Source organism: Thermobia domestica, chromosome 7 (assembly GCF_964235325.1).
Source record: "Thermobia domestica chromosome 7, izTheDome1.hap1.1, whole genome shotgun sequence".
Taxonomy (NCBI): Eukaryota; Metazoa; Arthropoda; class Insecta; order Zygentoma; family Lepismatidae; genus Thermobia; species Thermobia domestica.
In genome coordinates this window covers 176,839,392-176,853,905 of record NC_137460.1, presented here as the reverse complement: position 1 = coordinate 176,853,905, position 14,514 = coordinate 176,839,392, and the positions used below count along the sequence as shown (strand labels likewise).

The 14,514-nt window shown below is 34.6% G+C and overlaps 1 protein-coding gene across 6 annotated transcripts in view; it reads right to left on the bottom strand.

The window, feature by feature from the left end:
* Positions 1-2,748: 2,748 nt before the first annotated feature.
* The window catches only part of LOC145690581 (inosine triphosphate pyrophosphatase), an 89,774-nt gene continuing 78,008 nt past the window's right edge, over positions 2,749-14,514 (bottom strand). For all 6 annotated transcript variants that reach the window (XM_081765614.1, XM_081765611.1, XM_081765610.1 and 3 more), the window contains exon 4: positions 2,749-3,416. In XM_081765614.1, the coding sequence (XP_081621740.1) occupies positions 3,016-3,416 (401 nt within the window). In that variant the 3' untranslated portion in view covers positions 2,749-3,015. The remainder of the gene's footprint in view (positions 3,417-14,514) is intronic.

Below are 14,514 nucleotides of genomic sequence, written 5' to 3'. Positions count from 1 at the left end.
AATATGGCGGATCAAAAACACGAAACTCCTGAATATAGCCACAAATAGCTGTTTACTAGGGTATTTTGGGTCGTTGGTTACGAATCTGAGGTCAAAATTCTTGAATTCAAGATTGCAGATCCAATATGGTGGATAAAAACGTCGAAGCCACAAATCGTAGTAGACTAGAGTGTTTTTAGATCGCTGTTTAAGTACGCAACATTCCTTGATATTTCAGCCACCATGTAGAATTATTCTGCACCCTTGCCCTTTACCAAAACCCACCACAGATATCTTAATGCTGAACGGTGTTAAAATAATTCATCAATTATCTGTTCATTATTTTCATCATTTCGGTTTGCAGCATCTAATGTGGTACTTAGCAATGAGTCATCGGGATATCTAATATTCTGTAAATGTCGTGCATGGCCTAAATACCACAAGACACTTGCAACGTGCGCACATGTATCTAATGTACGAGCACCGCTTTGACATGTACAGTAGTAACCTTGAATAACATTTAGATCATAATCCTGGTCATTGTGTTAGTAGACAGAGATACCGCGATGCAATTCCTTTACTGGAATATTTAGGAATTGATCATAGAATGCCCGCACTCCTACTACCACGTGAAAGACAACTATCAACAGAAGAAGCGAATACTTCTCGACTAGTTACTAAAAGTCGATGGATACTCGAGGCAAGAAACGGGCATGTAAGATCTGTTTTTAAGTTTCTAGCACAGACGTTGAATCTGCAACATGCAAAGAAACTGAATAGTTTCTATCGCATAGCTGGAGCTATTTTGAACAGATACCATCCCGTTATTTTCATGCAAGATGCAACCATTGAATTAGCTAGAGAAATGAGAAATAGGTCAATCGTGCCGAACGTTGTTAAAGCAAGAGGGAAGGTAGATAATCTTATTAGAGGGAACGGTCAATGGGTACCGCTGAATGATCAAGGCCTAATTGATTTCTCTGTATTTAACTTAAACTACTTACGACATTTGACTGTAGGCACATATCAAGTAGATCTCTCATCCTCTTACGTCCAAGATAAACTAATACGAGATAAGGATGAGCAATTCCAGCTTGACGAAAACGTAACTGAACCGGGATTCCTGCGCATACGTCTCTACTCAAGGTTCCGCAATGCAACTACGCATCAAGTTTTCATAGCATATGTAGCCAATGATGAAGATGACCAGGATTATGATCAAAATGTTATTCAAGATTACTACTGTACATATTAAAGCGGTGCTCGTACAATAGGTACATGTGCGCACGTTGCAAGTGTCGTGTGGTATTTAGGCCATGCACGACATTTACAGAATATTAGATATCCCGATGACTCATTGCTAAGTACCACATTAGATGCTGCAAACCGAAATGATGAAAATAATGAACAGATAATTGATGAATTATTTTAACACCGTTCAGCATTAAGATATCTGTGGTGCGTTTTGGTAAAGGGCAAGGGTGCAGAATAATTCTACATGGTGGCTGAAGTATCAAGGAATGTTGCGTACTTAAACAGCGATCTAAAAACACTCTAGTCTACTACGATTTGTGGCTTCGACGTTTTTATCCACCATATTGGATCTGCAATCTTGAATTCAAGAATTTTGACCTCAGATTCGTAACCAACGACCCAAAATACCCTAGTAAACAGCTATAACCCATTATATCGTCGGTGAGACCAAAACTGTAGGTATTTCAACACATACGCGCAACTATAAACTACAGTAATATGGAACATCCGTAAGGTAATTCGCGGGAAGGGGGGGGGAATGTGGGGGGCAAAGGGCGGTGTCAAGTGGGGTAGTTTGATAGTCTAACATGTGGTTGTTTGGGGTCCTTGTTGAGTTGATTAAAACAACAAATTGTTATACATGCTGAAATCAGTTCAATCCCCCCCAGCTACTTGGAGGCGGTTTTTTGGGGGGAAGGAGTGGATTTCGGTCTTTGTGCCCATTGAGATTTTTGATCCACATGTTAAGAACTATCAACCAGCGAAGTTTCAACAACATTAGCCGAAAGCCACTTTCCATAAGAAAAGTGCGGGGTCCTTTTAATCACCGAGTGAACATTAAATATTTTGCTGAAGGAATATGTTCAGGCCATGGACATTAATAATTGTATGAAAACTATTGTGGGGAATTCGACTCCGTAAACATATGACTATAAAGGGGGTCGTAATCGTGAAAGCTTGAAACTGAACAATCAAACCCTAACTGAACAATCAAAATCCTGCACTTCACAAGACATTACTGATACAGTGCACCATATGGTACTTCAGATTTCTTGATTAAAGGAGTGTGATATTCCCAAGTTGAACGAGTATTATACATTTTGACCGAAGGATTGTGCATGAAAAATGTCTTCAATATGGGTGCAACGACCGCTCACAGAATATCCATTTGCGTGTCGTTAAAATGGTTCATCAATTAGTTAAGATATGATTTGCTGGCACATTCCTCTTATTCACCAGATTGGAATTCGTCAGACTTTTACCTCTTCCCAAAACTGGAAAAATGTCTTGTGGGTTTTAATTTCCTTAACCAAGATCTTAAAAGCTTCAGTGAAGGAATGTTTTATAGATATGGCATAATCACTTTCAATCATTAGACTAAATGTATTATTAAGGGGGACTATATTCAAAAATAAACTCAATTTTCAAGAGGTAAGTCAATGTGTTGCATGTCATTAATGAAACTTTTTAAACCATCCTTGTACCTAAAGTTAAACAAAATGCACTAGAAGGAAATGTTTCTCCCAGATATTTAATCATAATTAAAATTAACGTGACAAAACTGAGTTTATTAAACAAATTCTTAATGGCATTCAAATGAAGACAAGAAAACTGAATACACAAAGAAACTTTTCATTTCTAATAAAAGTAGCACTTCCAATGTAGATAAAAGTCATGTTTGACGTTTTTACCACGTATGATTACTTTTCATTATTAACAAATTACATACACGAGTTACATCAACACTGGATTACAATTTTCAACTACGTATTGTATTTATGCTTAAGCCTCGCTTATTCTGGCCACTTTAGGTTCTGATACTCCCTCTGCACATTCACATTTTTTTTCAACAGTCGGGATTTCTTTCACGAAGTACTCTTTAAGTTTCTGCACAGCTCGGCTTCTATGCGAAATTTCATTTTTATGTTCTTTGGGCAACTCTGCATATGTTTTATCGTAATTTACAGGCTGGAAGCACGGATCCCATCCGAAGTCTCTAGGTCCTCGAGGACTAACAATACTTCCTTCTGTTATCCCCTGGAAAAGAATCACTTCGTCATCTATGCCTCCGGGTGAATAAGCCATTGTGCATATCGCTTGTGCTGACTTATCGTCCCATCCCTCTAACATGCGATGAAGCCCCTCTGGTCCCAGCTTATCTAAAAACCATTTTATATAAGGACCTGAAAATTAGAGAACATAATCAGTTTTACTAAATAAATAATTTGCACACTATAAACAAATAAATATAAATATTATTATTATTACTAAAATATTCAAAACGCTTTGTAAAGTGGCTAATTTATAAATACTAGCCTAGACTACTTTGGCTAAAAGAAAGAAACAACTGTACTATTACCAGATACTACAAATATGACGACTATATCAAGTAAATGTGTTCTTTATTTACGTTTGGCGTTATATAAGTATACAAATCTTTTACGTTTTCTTATCAAGATACGAATGACGAATCAAGACAAGAACACAGTATGCATATCCGAAATATCGCATCTTTCCCGTATATCCGAAATATAGTTACATGTTTGTATAATAGTATACTGATACTATTAGATTTACCGTGAACGAATGGTGTCAGACAAGCAGTGTGCGAATTAGATAATCTATATTGGGGGGGATAAAATTAGGCCAAAGGACATAGTCTGAAGGTTCAAATTTCAAAATGAGACAATAAATGCCTTACCCCCATATATATATATATATATATATATATATATATATATATATATATATATATATATATATATATATATATATATATATATATATCTCTATATATATATATATATATATATATATATATATATATATATATATAGATATATAGATATATATATATATATATATGTGTGTGTGTGTGTGTGTGACATCTGTAATAAATAAGAGATTTATTAATTTAATAAATCTACCGACAATAACTATGCACATATATATTGTCTGACATACACACACCCCACTAAACCTTTCTGAACGTGTTTTAATGTTGTACTCACTCTTGTCCCCGTAGCTCTCTAAGGTTTATTTAGTTAATAATTCGCCTCGAGCAATGATCACAAGCATCTGTTAATTTTTCCACTCATATTGAAAGCTTCCACTTTGCATTAAAACCTACAGGTTGCGAAAAGAAACCTACTTCAGTCTTGTGTAAACCACTAAAATTATCAGTTAAACCGGACATTTTTTTTTTAAAGAAAATCTAGATATTAGCCTATCAAAAAAGAAATGGATTGTTGCTGGTCCCGATTTCTCACATCAAGGTCAAATCGAAGGCCAAATATTTAAAATCTCTCAATTACTTTACTTAAAAATTACTTTACTGTTAGGTTGAAGATGAGTTGATTCACTATGGGCTACGTTATTCAAATAAAGTAAAACATTACACTGAAGTCTTTCAGACAACATTAATTGCGTGGACAGCAAACTGTACAGCGAAAAGATGGAAAAATGAAGGGTTAACTTTTAAAAAAAAAACAAAAAAAAAAAAACGCTTCAGTTCAAATGCTTATACAGACACAGACAATGACACGGAGAACCAGTCGTATTAACAAATGCTGAAACAAATCTTGAATTATTCGCTTATTCACCTAAAAATCACCTTCATTAACATGTCTGCTCACTAGGAGCGTATCCCCCAGCGTGTACGTTAACATATACTTACGAGAGAATAACTATATCTCAGATTTTGAGTACAGTTTCAAAAGTTCATTTCCGTAAACTGCAAAAGCACTGATTACTATGCTAATTATCACAAATTAAATGCAACTTTTGAGTTGCATACACACAACCTATTAGGGAATGAAGACCATGTGCTAACAAAGAGTACACTGGAAAATGAAATAACATGTTATAACAAAAATTAAAATAAGATGATAATCGATACAAATATAGAGGATGAATATGACATATCCGAACCTCGCCAAGTATGGTAGAAGAAGCTATTTGTTTACTTCTTCTTGGCCAACCGCTAATAACATTTATAAATCTATATGTGGCTTTGTTATACGCAATTAGTACATTCAAATTCACAAACGATGACGAACTGAAGGGTACGAAGGTACAGTTGCAAGTAACAACCGTAGTCATAATAATATAGTTATACTAAACAACGTTGAAAATAGTGGGTAATTAGGTGGTAAGTAGAAATGACCAAAACTGAACAGTTTACATCGATCATTTCGAAATACAGCCAGAAGATTAAATTTACAAGAAATAACAAAAATCAGTGAAATTTGGAGTTATACTAAGCATAATTTGAGGGGGAAAGCGAGCATCCCTGGTGGGGATACTTCAGCTGACTTCTTTGGGGGGGAACAAAATGTGATTGAGGGGGAAAATCCCCCTCATCCTCCCCAGTAATTCGCACCCTGCAGACAAGTACTGAAAGCATACCAAAGCACTCACATCATTTTATTTTGCGGCTCCGCGTTGATCTTGGTTTATATATAAGCGGAATTGGAATAAAAGTGAGACGCTGCACTACAAAACATGGGAAAAGGAATGATACAAAAGTTCTTTCCAAAAGGTTTATCTTAAAATTCCAACGTATTTTAATTTTCTAGCATAAACTTTGTTCCTGAATTATTCCCCGAGCCAGCAACCACAGAGACCTTAGGCCATTTATTTTATTTTATATTATTATTATTTATTTATAATTATTGTCGTTTACTCCAAAACCCGTCTTTCAAATAACCTATTATGTTCCTGTTAAATAGTGATAGCTTACTATGCGATTAGTGTTTAGTCATAATTTGACACATGCTATTCGTTACTACACGAGTAGAAGTAACTAAGGTAACTCAAAAAAAAAAAAAAAAAAAGTTTCTATGTTGTGTTTGGGCAGCAATGAGTTAGCACATGCTTTGTGCAGTATAGCTACAGAAAAAAAAATCTTATCAAAATCGCACTTTCTGTTTCCCGGGTTGTACCATTTATGATTTTGAAAACTAAGTAGGCTGAAAATTTCACTCATACCTTTAAAAACTATAAAAAGTACTACAGAATAGGAAAAAATATATCATTATTATGATCGACATTGAACGCACAACATGTGACTGTGTTTTATGTCCTTATGTAATGTCATGAAGGATGGAACCTAAGAAATATTGGAGTTAGTACTTAGGTTTAAGTAGAAGAAGAAATGAAGGCTTCAGTGTCAGAGCTGAAATCCAAGTTGAAGGAAAGAGAAAATAGAATCGCTTCTTTGGAAGAAAGTGTAGTTGAACTTGAACAATACCAAAGAAGAAATAGTATAAGAATTTTCGGAGTGCCTGAAAAAGAACAAGAAAATACAGATAATATTTCGTTGTTAGTCTTCGAGACTAAATTAGGAATTAAACTTGAGCCAACGGATATATGCAGATCTCATAGAATTGGTCCTAAAGTTCGTGGCAAAACAAGGCCTATTATTGTTAAGTTCTCGAGCTACAGAAGCAGAGCTTTGGTCTTCAGAAACAAAAGGAAACTAAAATCCAGCGGTATCACCATAAGAGAAGATCTGTGCCAGTCAAGATTACAGCTCCTTAAGATGGCGACAACGAAATTCGGTACAAGAGACGTATATACACAGGATGGGAAAATCGTTATCATAAAAGACAAGTAAAACATTTCATAACCACAGCTAAGGAACTTCAGTCGGTGTAATTACACAGAAGAACAAAACTGGGAAGTGCTTTTATGTTTCTTTCTATTATTATTATATTTTTATTTCACTAATCAATTTTTTTAACCAATGGTTAGTGTAGTCATTCTTATAAAGTGCAAGGCAGAGGTACTACCTCTGTGTGTAAAAACTGACTCCGCCTTTGTACATTATCTCGTTTCGACTGCTTTTATTACCAGCAACTTTCTGTGCAAAATAACTCACTCTTTAAGATTCATTATGTATAGACAATCACACTTAAAACATTATTACGATCATGTTTGCTCGAAAATGGACAATAAACTGGAGCGTTTTATATATAGTGAATATCTTATACGTTGTGTGCTTATATTCTTTATCTAGTGAGTGTGTTGCATTGTATCTAAAATGCTATAGTGTTGTTGCTTGTGGCTTCCATGATCTGTGCCCCTTTTCTCAATCTAAGCCACCGATGGAAGCCCTTGTTCATTTGCAGCCTGACTGCAACTGTACTGTAGATACGTTCTTACTATGTAATATCGTTATGGTTTTATTGTGTCTTTAGCTTATTAAGTATGAAATCTCGGGAAATTGTAAGAAGTTCAAAATATCCTCCTGTCTCATATCTGAGGTAAGTGCCAGGAGGATAATCACTGGGTTAGATATTATAATATACATTATACGTACCGTATGTCATAAATGTAACTATGAGTACGACTATAGGTAACTCTACTGGACATTCTCATATTCTTGACCTCTCTGTTATTAACAGAAACCGTGCTGTGGTATGCACAATACCTGCAGATGCCAAAAGAAAATTTAGTGTTATGCATGCTAATGTTCGCTCACTTCTTCCGAAAATTGATGAAGTAAGATCTCTTATCGTTACGAATGAATGTGCTGTATTTATTTTAACTGAATCATGGTTAGATAAATCTGTTAATACTGAAAAAATTGATGTACAAGGGTATTCTGTTTTACGACAAGACACGGGCAGGGGTGGGGGGATAGTAGTATATTATCTTAAAAACCTAGAACTTAAGACTTTTGCATCCAGCTCTGGTGACGGATTAGAGAGGCCAAACATAGAATTTCTTAACTTTACTGTAAAAATAAAATCTTATTCAATAGGTTTTGCTGCATTATACAGATCACCCAATATATCGTATACTTCACTATCAATCACTGTAGATATTGTCATCGAGCTCTATCCACAGGTCGATTCTCTGTTTTTAATTGGCGACCTGAACTGTGACCAAACTTGCATAAACAAACCTGAAACGGTATATTTAAACTCAATATTAAATAGATTAAATCTTATTCAAATAATTAATGAGTCTACTAGGATAACTGAAACAAGTGAATCTTTGTTAGATGTTATTGTTACTGATAACAGAGAGAGACTGGCGTTGCATGGTGTTAGTCCCCCTATTGGAAATTCTGATCACTGTGTTATATACATGGTTCTTGATATTAATAAACCGCCTAGTCCGAAACCTGAAATTCTCAGCTGTCGAGATTATGGTAGTTTTGATGAAAATCTTTTCTTTAGCGATGCTCAATACGTACACTGGGAAAACATTGAGTCATTTGAAACAATAGACGGTAAGGTTTCTTTTGTACAGGACGCATTAACACATATATTCGATGTGCATGCTCCTATTAAAAAGATCAAGCTTTCTAAAACTAAACTCCCATATCTCTCAAGTAATACCAAGCTATTAATGAAAATGCGTGATCGAGCACATCTCAAGTTCAAGCGTACCAGAACCCAACAAGATTGGGAAGAGTTTAAAAGGCTTAGGAACTTTACAACGTCAGTGGTTCGACAAGAAAAAATTACTTACTTCTCTTATCGTATTAAAAACTATACTGCAGTTAAAGACAAATAGAAAGTAATACAAGAGCTGGGTCTTTGTAACAGGAACAATGATGTAGCACTTCCTAGTGAAATCAATGATCCAGATATTATTAATGATCATTTTGTCAGTCTTCCTGGTTTGCCTCCTATTAATTCTGAGAGGGTTGACAATCAAACTAAGAAATTTCTGTCTAAAAACATCCACAGTTGCAGACAACATTTCTATTCAACCCAGTAAATGAATCCGATGTGAGAAAGGCGGCACACAGCATAAAATTTAACTCAGCTGGCCTTGATGCAATAACCACTAAAATGATCAAATTAGCGTTGCCATTTATAATATCACCTCTAACAAAAATAATTAATTATTCACTAGTTAACGGCTGCTTTCCTACTGCCTGGAAAACAGCAAAAGTGGTGCCGCTACCAAAGAAACCCCGCGTAACTTCCTTAAACGAGCTACGTCCAATTAGTATCTTACCAATAATGTCAAAGGTTGTAGAGAAATTAGTAAACCAGCAATTATACGACTATGTAAATCACAACAATATTATCCCTATTATTCAATCCGGTTTTCGTAAGCATCATAGTACTGTCAGTGCGATGCTCGAGGTAACAGATGGGATATTAAACGCAGTTGATAACTCTCAAGTTGCAATCATAGTCCTCTTAGACCTAACCAAGGCCTTCGATCTAGTTAATCATAACCTGTTGTTGGCTAAACTAAGGTATTATAAATTCTCTGATACCGTTATAAATTGGATTGAAAGCTACTTACTAGGCAGGAAGCAACAAGCATATCTTAGGACACCTCAAAATCCCTTATCTTCGTCACTCGTTATAAACAAAGGAGTACCTCAAGGATCAATCTTGGGTCCCCTTTTATTTTCTATTTACATTGCTGACCTCGTAGATTCCATTAAATACTCTATTGTGCATTGCTACGCCGATGAGACACAACTTTGCATCATGTCATCACCACAAAATATTGAACAAACTGTAGAACTTGTTAATAGAGATTTGACCTCGATTTCTGAATGGTGTACCGATAACGGTCTTGTCATCAACCCCAGTAAGTATACATTTACGATTATAGGAACCTCACAACAGTTGAGTAAAATCAAGGCAGCGGATCTAAAAATAAAAATTATGGACACTTATATTTCTTACTCTACCCATGTGGAAAGCTTAGGACTCATATTGGATAAGGAACTAAACTATAATAATCATATATCTACTCAGTGTAATAAAGCTATTACTTTATTACGTCGACTTTACAAAGCCAAAGACTTTCTATCTCAGTCTATGAAATTATATCTCATACAAGTTCTTGTTTTACCGTTATTAGACTACTGTGACGCTGTATATGGACCATCTCTCTCCGTTTACAATTCTAAAACTATACAGAAAATACAGAACTCGTGCATTAGGTTTGCCTTTAACTTAAAGAAATCGGAACATATCCTACCAGTGCTAAATAGAAACGATATTTTAACAATGTCGGGAAGAAGATACCTACGCTATAGTTGTCTGATATATAAAATCCTTAAAACTCAATCCTCACAATATTTATATTGTAAATTTACAAAGCGGTCATAAATTCACTCTCACGTTACGCGTAACAGTGAGAAATTCAATGTACAAAGGCTTAAACTGAAGATAGTGCAAGGATCATTTTCTAGAGCAGGTCCGAGAGTATGGAATGCGATACCAAAAGCTCTCACGGAAATAAAGTCATTTAATTCATTTCGAATTTCATTAAAATCACATTTGATGAAATCCCAGCGACTGGCCTCTGACACTTACGACATGTACAGTTTTATGTAACAACTTAGCTAAATCCAACAATATCGATACTTTTTATTGCATATGTCACTTGTTTATTTTTTGATTTATTCTTTTACTTGTATTTTATATATATATATATATATATATATATATATATATATATATATATATATATATATATATTTAGTTTTTCTGTTCCTTTTGATGTGTAATGTTTAATATTGTATTCTTTTGACAAGGGTTAGGTGGTACAGCAGCCATGGCTGAACCTCGCCCGCTTCAATAAAGACATTTTCATGCATTCATTCATTCAAATGTCTAACTACAGAACTGGTCACGTTATATAGGTAATATCATCATATGCCACTATCTTTATGGTTCGAAGACACATTACTTAATTGAGCTGGAGGCCACGTTACGGATGTTACTAAAAAAGGCTTTCCTATTTGCAAGACTTGTAAAACGAACTAAATTCGGTAGCGGAGATAAAGAAAGACGAACTTACCAGAAAGCTGACACTCTGACAAACTAGAGACAAAGCTTTTTTTTTTTTTATCTATTCGTACATCTTTTATGTTCAATATTAAATTTCTCCCCATCGGAGGATAGGGCACTATGTCACATACGGCTAAGTTTACAGGAGATCAATTTTATCATGCCGATTGTTGCTTTTATTTATTTTCTGCTACTGATTGTTGAACTATTATAACAAAACGTTACCAATACGTTCTTTATGGACCAGAGTTTAATTGATTTGCATTTGTTGTATTTTTTATTGATATATTGTGTATAACAAACTGAAATTTGACAAACATGGATATAGTGTACTATACCTCCGAGGGGCATATATATATATATATATATATATATATATATATATATATATATATATATATAAATGAAAGTCACCATGTTTGTGACTTCATAACTCTTGAACCTCTCGACCGATTTCGATCAAATTTTGCACATAGATGAGGTTCTGGGATGGATTTTAGCATTTCACTTTGACGGTACAATGTAGGGAGAGTGAAGGGATATATATAAATAAAAATGAAAGCATATACATAAATAAAATAAATAAAAATGAACGGGACTAAGTTTGTGACTTAATAACTTTTGAATCACCCAACCGTTCTCAATCAAAGTTTCAACATAGATCAGGTTCGGGTTTGTGGTGGGTTTTAGTATTTTACTTTGACGGTGCAACTTCGAAGAGGGGGAGGAAGAAAATATTTTAAAATGATCGAAAATGACCTATATTAGTGTCAAATCCATAGTTTTTGGGGTCGTTGAGACGAACAGTGACACTTCTGATGCCGTTTAAATCCAAATTCAAACCTTTATGTCCAAAATGGAACTATTTTCCCCGTACGAAGAACGGGTATTCTGGTAATTACTTAATAAATCAATCAGTAATAATTTCATCACTTAAAGATATACTAACATCTCAGCACTTTCGTTGGTTAATTGGAGTCTAGCGATCCTATTCACCACCGAGATTATATGAGACGAGGACTTACGGTTTCAAGTAGAATCCAAGTCACCATAATACGTTTAAATTTTAAGGCTCTCCCACCGGAAAGCTAACCTAGGATCTCGTGTACCGAAAGTGCGCGCACTAACTATTAAACCAGCGGGTAGGGCTCAGCACTTTCACAGCACTCGCTGTCAAGGCACCAAATTGTCATCATCTGACTTAGTAGTAAATGGACAACCATTACAAGTAGTATAAAAGCTGAAGGACGCTCAGTTTGGGACACTTTCTACTCCGAAGGATGAAAAAACTGACTTCCAGATATCCTCCATCAGCTCTTACCCATAGTCTGATTTAGTTTGGTGACGCCATATGATTAACAAAGGAAGATGCATTTCCTACAACATCATAAAGAATGTAACAATACACCAACTTACTGTTTTTCAGAAGTATGCAATCGACCGCTTCAAAAACATCCGGTCAACATTTACAAATAACGCTAGAAACCATTTTGGCATGATAAATATTTTTTAGCTTCGTGCCTTTCTATGTATAAATCCTAAGACCTTTTCTAAATGAATATTAGGTACAACATGTCATGTGATTAAACAGATAAAGTTACTTAATTCCAAGAGCTTTTTTAAGTTTCACTGTAACGTCCTAAACTTTCGTATTTTCAATATTCATCTCATTTATACTAATATTTAACAAATAATATGGAACTTATTAAGTATACAAAAAAGTGCAGCATATTGTTTGAAATTGTAACTAACAGGGGTCTCGAAAGAAAAGGTTGGGTTATATTGCTTTGTGTAGTGTTCTTGAACTAACCATGCCCAAGTACCGTTTATTTATTTATGTTATTGTCAAACTGCAATTTTAATTTCCTTTCATACAATAACACTTTTGCTAAATCAAATTCAAGACACAGTATTACAAACACTCCTCTATTGCAAATAGAATCTCATAAAACATCTTCTGTTTCACAATTATGGAAAAGATAATTAAATTTCACTCAACAAACTCTGCTAAGAATATAAGTTGATGCCTCCTAAGCTAAGTTCACTCAGGTCATTTTACAGGGAAATTCTACACCTATATCTGAGAATGATCTTAAATACTACATACATAAAATTTTTTAAATTATATTACAAATTAGCTCATTTTCGTGACCAATTTGTCTATTTTCATGAAACTTCAACGTACAATTGAAAATAGTTTGTTCACTTTCCGGTTGTCTGTAAATTCTTTCACTTTCTGTTTGATTTGTTTGAAGTACATGATTATGACATACAATGGCTTCGGAAATTATTATAAACCACAAGAAGATATAATTCTGATCTAAGTGCAAAAATTCTTGATAATTCGCAGTACTTCGAACACAAAACTGCAACTTTGTGTATTCATTTGAAATTTAACCTCTTTTTTTAGTATCTAAGCTATACGGCACGTCGAACTACAACTTATCTTAATATTAAATTCACTGTAACTCCCATCTGAAATATAACCCGACTTTTCAGCAACAAAAATACAAACATCGACCATCCACCTATGAGGAAGCTGCAAATAATTTCAATTATACTGATAATTTACTGTAACAAGAGATTCATTTCTTAAGTAATGGCAACTATACTACAGCTACTAAAAAAAGCTCCACCAATGGAAGTCCGCTATATGTGTTTGGAGGCCGCAGGAAATCCATTTAATATCATTGGCTGTGTGTGATATATCAATCTGTACTACCTATCAACACATTCACAAAAAAAAATTGGAGGACTATTTGAAGGGTGGTGTTCACTTGCTTTAAAAGCCCCATCAATAGGAGCACGAGTTTTTCGCACTAAAAATTTGAAAATTTCGCGTTTCGTTTTTTATATTTCGCGTTTTGTCGAATTTTCCAAATATAGTTTCGCATTTTGTAGCTCTTGTGGAAAAGATATTCCCTAACATTTTTACCATTGTTCCTTTTATTCATAGATCACAACAGAAATAAACCATTAATTACCTAAAAACAAAATACACTGAATATTTCACTTGACATTGTAAATTTCACTTATAAGAAATTACATTTCTTTTTAAATCAAACTGAAGGAAAATCAGTAACTAAACTTACTATGAATAGGAAAGTTTTGCTGTCTTCTGAAAACATACAGGCACAAGTTACATTTAAGCATTTAACATAAGCATGTTACATGTTTCCACATTTTCTTTCTTCATTGTTGTACGTTTCTCACCAGCAGTCCATGCCATTGGCTTGCTAACTGAAACGGCTCCTCCCCATCCAGCTGCGATGTTGATAGTTAACGCGAAACATGTTTTCTATAGCCGTGTCGAATCACCCAAATGCACCGTTCATGGCACGTTCCACCGTTCCGTCAGCGAAATACGTGTTTTTAAATTAATGAAAACATATTTTTAAAATTTCGCGCAAAACTGTCAATTTTGCGTTTTATCGCGCAATGGAAACCAATGAAAATACACACGGAGTATCATAAAACATCAAGAAACTGAAATCTACTTAAT